This window comes from Malus domestica, chromosome 14, assembly GCF_042453785.1.
Source record: "Malus domestica chromosome 14, GDT2T_hap1".
Lineage (NCBI taxonomy): Eukaryota > Viridiplantae > Streptophyta > Magnoliopsida > Rosales > Rosaceae > Malus > Malus domestica.
The window spans coordinates 18,101,085-18,111,219 of record NC_091674.1 but is presented as its reverse complement, the minus strand read 5'-3'; the positions used below and the strand labels follow the sequence as shown (position 1 = coordinate 18,111,219).

The 10,135-nt window shown below is 36.9% G+C and overlaps 1 protein-coding gene and 1 long non-coding RNA gene across 3 annotated transcripts; one reads left to right on the top strand and one right to left on the bottom strand.

The window, feature by feature from the left end:
* The first annotated feature begins 5,182 nt into the window (after positions 1-5,182).
* Positions 5,183-6,959, top strand: LOC114821109 (protein LURP-one-related 17-like). Its single transcript, XM_029092993.2, has 2 exons — positions 5,183-5,684; positions 6,460-6,959. The coding sequence occupies exons 1-2, from the start codon at positions 5,397-5,399 to the stop codon at positions 6,856-6,858; spliced, it is 687 nt and encodes a 228-aa protein (XP_028948826.1). The 5' UTR covers positions 5,183-5,396; the 3' UTR covers positions 6,859-6,959.
* A 124-nt stretch (positions 6,960-7,083) lies between these two features.
* Positions 7,084-8,930, bottom strand: LOC139191087 (uncharacterized). 2 transcript variants are annotated; one of them, XR_011575225.1, is made up of 4 exons: positions 8,683-8,930; positions 8,494-8,581; positions 8,162-8,198; positions 7,084-7,301 (listed from the first exon to the last, which is right to left on the bottom strand). It is a non-coding gene; the product is annotated as an uncharacterized lncRNA (long non-coding RNA). The 2 variants fall into 2 exon arrangements; XR_011575224.1 differs by lacking the exon at positions 8,162-8,198.
* Between the last annotated feature and the right edge of the window lie 1,205 nt (positions 8,931-10,135).

The following is a 10,135-nucleotide window of genomic DNA, read 5'->3' as shown; positions in this document are numbered from 1 at the left end:
TAAGACATTGTATTCATCCCCAGTGAATTTACAATTATTAACTACAAGAAGCCTTTGTTAATTTCAGGGACAACCCTTCAACCAAAATTGTTACAGCCCATCCCGAATTATTGTTATCGATGGTGTGAAATGACTAAATTGCCCTTGGACGTCGAGTACGTTATGTGGTGTTGTGGCTTGAGTTTGGGTTTTAAACTAAATTAGTTAGTTCCTAAGTTTTTGGAACTTGAAGTTAGTGGTTTTGGTTGTGATTAGTGACCCAAAACTAGACCACACACTCACACACATATCCAAACTCCCGTTGACCTTTCTCTCTCATCCCTCTCTCGGATTTTCTTCCATTTTCATACAACCGTACGAACAACCTTTAACCTTCACTTCTAGTCACAGATCGAGGGTGTAGTTGACATCTTTGAACTTCTAGTAAGCTCAGGAGTTGTTCTATACCTTTGGTTGGACGTGAAACCCTCGAAAACCCGAGAACCCAAGAACCCCGATTTTGTGTATTGTTCATGCACTTGTGGTTTTGAAGTTTTCTTGGAGTTTTAAAGTTATAGGAAGCCTTAAAACATCTTCACGAAGCTCGGAGAAGAAAGTTGGAGCGTTTTGGACGTCGGGAAGTCCCAGTTCGTGAGTTTCAAATTTTGGCCGGATTATCGAGGGTTCTCCAGCGAGAATCCGTGGATTTTAGGGCTTGAAAGTGATATGAATATGTTCTTCTCATCTTAAGCTTCAATTTGGTTCAAATTTCATGAACTTTGGTGAAGAAATGAAGAAGATATTGAAGTTTTAAATTTTTCCAGTTTCCAGCGATCGCAGCGGTAACCGGCACAACCAAGGAAGAAGGAGGAGAATATTCCATCAAAATTGAGGGAATATTCTGACGTCGTCAAGTAACTTTAACGGCATATTCTGATTTTTGACGGAATATTCCCTAACGCCGTTAGGGAATCCGTTTGGTGTGCCAGGCATGTGCCTGCGCTTGGACCGCGCGTCTAGCTGTGCCTTGGCCGGCGCATGGGGTCATGAAATTTTTTTCTAAAAATATGGGGATGTTCCTGAGATTGAGTAGATCATGATGGTATATTCAAATACCCCATTTGAGCAATGTATGAGAAGTTATTTCCTAATTTTGTGTATGTGCTTTAAATAACGTTTATTCAGTTATTTTGCATATAGGTGAGACCTATCCTGAAGACGAGGGCCATCAATCGAGGCTCGGGGGCTACGACCCTTTGACATTCAATGAGTGGGCTTTTGGTTTTCCGTATATACCTATATACTTGAGTTTTTCGCAGAAAATGAAATTGAATAATTATACATTTTGAAATGCCATGCAAAGTATCTGCCTATTTTATTTATGCATTAGCAGTTGCATATATTTATGATTGGTGCTGCAGACGCACAGGTAAGTGCCAGGTAAGTTCATGAATTAAAGATATGAGATTGCTTCAGTTATGTGAGATATGATGTGATGCATTGAGAGCTCATAAACCTGCACCCCGGTGTTAGTGCTCCTGCCCAGAGTTAGGGTATAGTCCTTCACATGATGTTCACCTCCCGCACCATATGTTCACCTTGAATCCAAGTTAGGTGCACAGGCTTGTCGTACAGATCATTATAGGTGGTTCCGACTCGTAGGTGATCGACGATCATTTGCATAGTCTTCACGTGATCGTAGCACTAGAGCATATTTATTTTACACTTAGTCTTGTCGTACATACCACTTTAGGTGGTTCCGACTCGTGTGCAGGATTTGATATGATTGAGATTGGTTATGAGTTGTAGACTCAGCTGTGCAGGTCACGTTAGGTGGAGCCGGCTGATATGATATCTGGCATTGATATATTTTAACTGAATTACTTATTACATTTCATTGAGATACTTTGGCATGGTATATTTCTATGGATTTTCATCCTGAGCATGATTTTTGATATAGCATATATATTTTTTGGGAAATTATACCGGTTTTATGGCGAGGGGTTAGAACTTTTGAAAAATGAAATGATTTTGAAAAACTTTGTTTTTATCCACTCACACTTTTTGTTTTGCGCCCCTCCAGGTTTTAGGTAGAAGTGTTTGGTGGATCACGAGGATTTCGACGGGGGTTCTGACAGAACATCATTAATGTAGGATCACCTTTAGGTGTTGTATAATTAGTACTTGTCTTGCTTGATTGCATCTAGGATATTTATGCTCTGGTTGTGTATTTCACATTTGATCTCGCACTAGCACTTTATCTTAGCTAGTATTGCTAGTAGTTTGGTTTTTATTCATTCGTATTTCCCTTATATCCTTATTGTTTCTGCACTGTGCACATGGTTATGTCACTCCCACATGACATCTAACACGCTCTGATTTAGGTCGGGGTGTGTCAAAAATCGCATAAAATTACTTTTCTAAATATCCTAATGATAGCTAAGCATTAAGACAAATAGATAGTTTCAAACACGGTGATTAATAATTTGAAACCAACATGCATAATATCATAAGTAAATAAAAAATAAACTATATATTCTTGTGAAGACTTGTGGCCTCGCCTTAGCAAAAGAGAATTAGTTATGCATAATCATAATAAAAAAATTATCATTAAAAAATGATAGAAAACACCTTGTAAAACAAAGTTGAATCTTCAAAAACTCTCTAAGCATAGTTCTCCAAGGTAGTACATAGAGAACCGTAATGGCTGAATAGCCTTATTTATACTATTATAAAATAAAATCTTTCCTAGAAAATGTTTTCTAAAAACTAGAAACAAAATAAGTTAACGTAAACTAGGAAACATAATCCTAATCAATTATGGAAAATCAGCTTGGTAGAGTATTAGCCACGGTTATGGACCATCATAGCTCCAAATCATGCCCAAAATGACTTGAATTAAAGCTTATGATGTTCTGAACATATTTGCAAAAGAGCCTTAAAAGGCCATTTTGGATGCCAAAAATCCCAAATAAGCCCAAATGTGACTTTGACAACATTGCACGCTGCTCATTTATTTCATCGCTATAAATAAACTACTTGGTAGAAAAATCTGATACTTTGATATTAACAAGTTGAAAGACTTGTGAACACCCTCCAATTGGAATCACTCCAAAGTTCATCTGTTTGATTACTTTTTACTCAAGAAGAAGTCACATATCCTACATTGGAAATAAACTCAAAACGTCATCAAAACATACTAAGAATAAAGTAGAATATATAGTATTAAAAGGACTCATCAATGTCAAAAGATGGAAATTTGTAAATGGACAAGAGATGGGTTCTACATTTCGTCCCACCCCATTTGTTGTCATCAGGCATTACAAATATTGGACTGCAAGAGCAAGAGTCCGCCTTCCTCTGATACGACCGAGAGGACGGTTTTACTATGATACGACCGATGATGCTGCTACAGTAGACATATACGTGATGGTCACCAAAATAAAAGTTCCAAGAAATTCTAATAAAATAATATTTTCCTGATTCTGAGGAAATTGAACAGATACTTACTGGCTCTGACAAAAAGCACTACTCTTGTTGCTTCTTCAATTTGTTTTATGAGAAGGGGTGGTGAATAACTGATCCACTTTTCACTTCACAACTTTGAACTTTGAACCAACGTTCTTTTCACTTGGCAATTTCCCACCAAAAGCTTAAGAATTAATCCACTTAGAAAATAGAAGATCCTTTTTTTATTGATTTGTGAGTGGTAATAGAAGATCCTTTTCCTTAAACTGTTTCCATCACTCTTTTTATTCTTGCTATGAATTTTATATAATCTACAAAATGATACCAGCTAGCATAATTCTGTACTTTGAAAGAGGTTATGACCCAAACTTTCCGCAGCTTACTCTCCCCTTTTTGAAAAAACAAATAAATAGTGAACCGGGGCCAACAAATTGTGAACACTACGGACTAAAGTCCCTTATGATAAACTTTTTTATTTTAGTTTTAGTTATTATTATTATTATTATTATTTTGAGATAAGAAAAAATTGTATAGGAGAAATGAGGGAGTAAGAAGTGTTATAATAAAGAGGGGAGAAATAAGAAAGAATAAATGAAAATAAAATCTTGAAAGCGAAAACAATTCAGAATAATTTTTGGTTTTTGGTTTTTAGTTCTCATTTTGTATGTGTTTACTTGTACTTTTCTTACATATATCACACACAACATCTTTCATCCACTCTTCTTCATTTCTTCTTTCCCCTAAGTAAATGTGGAGTGTAGTCAACAAAATGTGGGATGTGTATAAAACAACCCAAACCAAAATTAAAAAGCAAATGTTATTAAACGAGCCCAAAACATTTTTCATAGCCAATTAGTAAAACACATTTGATCATAATTTATGAGATAAGCAATAAACTATGGGTATTTCTACATTGCATTCTCTAAACTACGAAGGCTTGGAAATACTATTATCATGGCCTACTGAGTGATATATTCGACATAGTGAGTGCTGGACTCCACTTTGAGGTTGTGTATGGTATGGTGTGCACAAAGAAATTATATATAAGAAATGATTTCTACATACTTTTTTTTCTGAACAATTACATTCATTTTTGTCCGTTATCTTTCTCATTTGATTTTTTTTTCAGTTTGAAGACAAAATATAAACAATAGTGTGTGAGGAATAAAGAGTAAAAATCATTGGATCATCTAATAGGTAATTAATTTGTAAATGTTTGTATATTAAGTTAATGTATTTAAAAAATAAATAAAATAAAATAACCGGTAATATTAGTTTGAATGAACGGTCACGGAAATACCTTGAGCAATAATGTTCCTGGGTTTCACGCCTCCATGCAAGCTGTTCTCTCCCTAACTTTTATGGTTCCCATCTGTGTCTCGTGCCCATGAATGTCCGATTAAATAAAAACAAACCTAACTCTGCAATCAAAAGAGAAAAGTTGAAATATCGGAGACCACCTAAGAAAACATATACGTGTCACATTTCTGATGCTGATTATGCTAATTACCAATTAGTATATGAATTAATCCCATCAAAGTATCTCTAGGAAACCAGCAATGACTTTTCTGGCAAGTTGTCTCTTTCACAGTATATTTTATATAAACGCACAACCCAGATCTCACTCATTCTGAGCTACACGTGTCATACTTGTGACGACCAATATGATACGACAAAGTGTTAAGTTTCATGCAATAGATGTATACAATACAATTATGAATTTAAAATGCCCCACGGCAGAATGTATATTGCGTGATTAACTATAAGGGGGATTGTTCATACAGCTTTTCTGTACATAACGCAGAATTTTTCTACTACTAGTAAGACCATTAATATCTCAAACATTCTCGGGCTATAAGTATCTGCTTCCTTAACCTGCTTAAGGTTTACCTTTTAGTAGAGAGAGAGAGAAAGAGAGAGAGAGAGAGAGAGAGAGAGAGAGATCAATAATGAGGATTGTTCGTATGTGGAAATCTTTGTCTAGGACCAGGTCTGTCCATAATCATCAAGAACAACATGACCACCAAGAATACAAGGCTACTGGTAATAGTACTTCCGAGGCTTGCACATCATTAACAGTGTGGAGAAAATCCCTTCTAATTAGCTGTAAAGGGTTCACAGTCATCGATTCAAATGGAGATCTTGTTTATCGAGTGGACAACTACGTCGGACATCCTGAGGAAGTCATTCTCATGGATGGCTCTGGAAAGTCTGTCCTCACAATGCGTCGCCGAAAGGTAAATGTATTCCCAATTGTATATATCGTAATTGTGTGTGTGTGTGTGTGTGTGTGTGTGTGAGTGTGTGAGTGTGTAAATATACACCAGTTTCTTAGTCATCTGATGGCTGGTGACCAAGTATACATGGTCACCCTCAATCGTTTTTTATATCAAGTTTGAAATTAAAACACATTTTTCATTCTTTATCTTGATATTAAATTCATGTGATCATAGATGTAGTAAATCAGAGTCATGAGGTTCAGATAAAACTCAACTTGAACAATTACTCAAGGAGTCTCACAACATAAAATGCAGAATTTTATGTTGTCGACTGTTAGAAAAAAGAGAATATTTTTTTGAGCTTGTATAACCTCATAAATTAACAAGTATATCTATAATAAAAGAGAGTTAAAAAAAAAAAACAAATTTGTTTGATCTTGGCATCAGTTTGCTTGGCAGAAGCTTAGTCTACATCCGTTCTCTTAGTCACTTGGTGCTGGTGGTCTAGTATACAAGGTCACCAAACACTAAAATCACAATTGTATATTCTCCACCTTTGATATCAAATCTAAGGGTAGATGTGTGACCATGATTTCCTTGATTGCCATGTGACTCAACATGAGTCTTGCATATCATAAGATGCAGAAATATATGTTGCCAGATTGTTAAAAAAAAACAAAAAACATTTTTTGAGCTTATATATACTCATAAATTAAACAAATATATAAGAATAGAGTAGTAAAAGAACAATTGTGCTTGATCTCGATTCTTAACTAACTATTTTTCTTTGCAGAAGCTTAGTCTAATTGATACTTGGTTTGTGCACGACGGGGAAGCTGGCAATTGTTACCCAACAAGATCAACATTTGCAGCATCAAAAAGTATGCCAACGTTTTACGTGAGGAAGAACAAGAACATGCTAAATACCAATCCCAGGAGTATACTTGCTTATGTGTATCGAGAGGCATGTGGCCACAAAAGGCATACATATATGATTGAAGGTTCTTTCACGCACAGATCATGCAAGGTATTAGATGAGTCGAGGAATGTGGTGGCTGAGATCAAGAGAAAGGAAGCAAATAATGGAGGTGTTTCTTATGGATTAGATGTTTTTCATTTAATTGTGCATCCTGGCTTTGATTCTGGACTTGCAATGGCTCTTGTATTAGTATTAGATCAATTGTTTTCTTAGGTTTATTTTCTATCAATTCATTGATATGTATATATGTTGGACGAAATATGGTTTTCCATACAAGTCCTTATGTCAATTACTACTGAAGAGATCTCAACAAATAAGGATAATATGGAATGCACATATATTGACAAGTCCCGACCTAAATCAGGGCGTGCTGGCCATCACGTGGGAGTGACGTAACCATGTGCATAGTGCATAAGCAATAAAGATATAAGGGAAATATGAATAAATAAAAATCAAACTACTAGCAGTACTAGCTAAGATAAAGTGCTAGTGCGAGGTTAAATGTAAAATACACAACCAAAGCATAAATAGCCTAAGTACAGTCAAGCAGAACAAGTACTAATTTACAACACCCAATGGTGATCCTACATTTATGATGTTCTGTCAGAACTACCATTGAAATCCCCGTGAGCCACCAAAGCACTTCTACCTAAAATCTGGAGGGGCACAAAACAGAAAGTGTGAGTGGGCAAAAACAAAGCTTTTCAAAATTATTTCATTTCTCAAAAGTTCTAACCCCTCACCGTAAAACCTGTATAATTTCCCAGAAAATAATAGTAATAATAAGTTGTATCATAAATCATACTCGAGATGAAAATCCATAGAAGTATACCATGCCAGAGTATCTCAATGCAATGCCATGAGTAATCTAGACAAATATATCAATGTCAAATATCGCATCAGCCAAATCCCTCTAACTCAATCTGTACGGCTGAGTCTATAGCTCATAATCAATCTCAATCACATCAAATCAAATCTTGAACACGAGTCCAAACCACCTAAAGTGGTCTGTGCGACAAGACTAGGTGTGAAATAAATATGCTCTAGTGCTATGATCACATGAAGGTTGTGCGAATAATCGCGGGTCACCTACGAGTCGAAACCACCTAAAATGGTCTGTACGACAAGCCTGTGCACCTAACTTGGATCCAAGGTGAGCATATGGTGCGGGAGGTGAACATCACATGAAGAACTGTGCCCTAACTCTGGGCAAAAGCACTAACACCAGGATGCAGGTTTATGAGCTCTCAATACATCACATCTTATCTCGCATAACTGAAGCAATCTTATATCTTTAATTTATGAACTTACCTGGCACTTACCTGAGCGTCTGCTATACCAATCATAAATATATGCAACTACTAATGCATAAATAAAATAGGCAGATACTTTGCATGGCATTTCAAAACGTATAATCATTCAAATTCATTTTCTGGGAAAAATCTCAAGTATATAGGTATATACGGAAAACCAAAATCCAACTCAGTGATATGTCGAAGGGTCATAGCCCCCAAACCTTGATTGATGGTGCTCGTCCTCAAGATATGTCTCACCTATATGCGAAATAACTGAATAAACGTTATTTAAGCACATACACAAAACTAGGAAATAACTTCTCATACATTGCTCAAATGGGGTATTTGAATATACCACCATGATCTACTCAACCTCAAAAATATCCCCATATTTTTAGAAAAAAAATTCATGACCCCACGCGCCCTCACGCACCGGCCAAGGCATGGCCAGACACGCGGTTCACATGCAGGCACGTGCCTAGCACACCAAACGGATTCCCTAACGGCGTTAGGGAATATTCTGTTAAAAACTAGAATATGCCGTTAATTATACCTGACGGCGTCAGAATATTCTGTCAACTTTGACGAAATATTCTTCTCCTTCTTCTTTGGTTCGCCGGTGCCGCTGCTATAGCTAGAAACTGGGAAAATAATCAAACCTTCATATCTTCTTCGATTCTCAACCAAAATTCACAAACTTTGTACCAAAATGAAGCTTACAATGAGTAGAACAAAACCTTACCAATTTAAAGTCCTGAAATCCATGAGATTTCGCCAGAGAAACCTTGATAATCCGGCCAAACTTGAAACTTGCCAAACTCAACTTCCCGACGTCCAAAACACTTCATTTTTCTACTCCAAGCTTCACAAAGACGTCCTAAGGCTCACTAGTAGCTTAAAATCTCCTAAAAACTTCACATTCACGATCACATGAACATTGCCTCAAAACTGGGATTTCTGGTTCTCGGGAAAACAAGGTCTTCACGTCAAACTAAGGGCATGGATGACCATCTGGACTCATGAGGAACACATAAACAACCTCATCGATGTCAATCCGTGAAGATAGGGTCTGGTTTGGGTGTTGTCCATACAAGTGTATGGAAATGGCAGAAAATTCGAGGGAATGAGAGATAGAAGGTCAATGGGAAAGGGTTTGTGTGAATGTGTGTGGTCCAGCTGAGTCACCAATCAAAACAAACAAAAGTTTAAGTTTTAATTAGGTCCAATTAATTAGGAATAGAGCTAACTGGCCCCTTTTTTTTCTTAGCCCAATCTACACAACACCACGTAATGTTCAAGGGTACTTTAGTCTTTTCACACCGCCGATGAAATAATTCGGGATAGACTGTGACAACCTACCCCCTTAAGAAAAAATTTTCCCCAAAATTTTCACAATAATTACAATCCACTAACAATCATAAAACAACCTTGGATACATATCTTTCATCTGATCCTCTGTCTCCCAAGTGGCTTCTTCCACCAAGTGATTCCTCTACAAAACCTTCACTAGGCGCACTGTCTTATTCCTCATAACTTTATCTTTCCAATCCAATATCGTCACTGGCTCCTTATCATAAGTCAAATTTGGATTAATTTACAATGGTTGAGGAGGTATCACATGAGAAGGATCTGAGATGTAATGATGGAGCATAGAGACATGAAAAACATTGTGCACTTTGGATAACTCAGGAGGCAACTCAAGTCTATAAGCAACCTCACCGACTCGTTCGGTGATCATATACAGTCCAATATACCTAGGACTCAGCTTGCCTTTTTTTCCAAACCGTACTACACCTCTCCATGGCGATAACTTTAGAAATACCCAATCACCTACATTATACATCCGGTCAGTAGCATGTCTGTCTGCTAGACTCTTCTGTCGATCCTGGGCTACTTTCAGGTTAGACTTAATCACCTGAACATTATGCGTAGTCTCATCCACGATCTCAGGGCCCACCAAAATTCTTTCACCAACCTCCGACCAACACAAAGGTGTACGACAAGATTTACCATAGAGTGCCTCAAATGGTGACATACCAATACTTGAATGAAAGCTGTTATTGTAGGCAAATTCCATCAAATCCAACCGCTTATGCCAAGCATCACCAAGAAGATCTCAGCATATCTTCCAACGTCTAAATAGTCCTCTCTGATTGTCCATTTGTCTGAGGATAATATGTTGTACTATAAAGTAA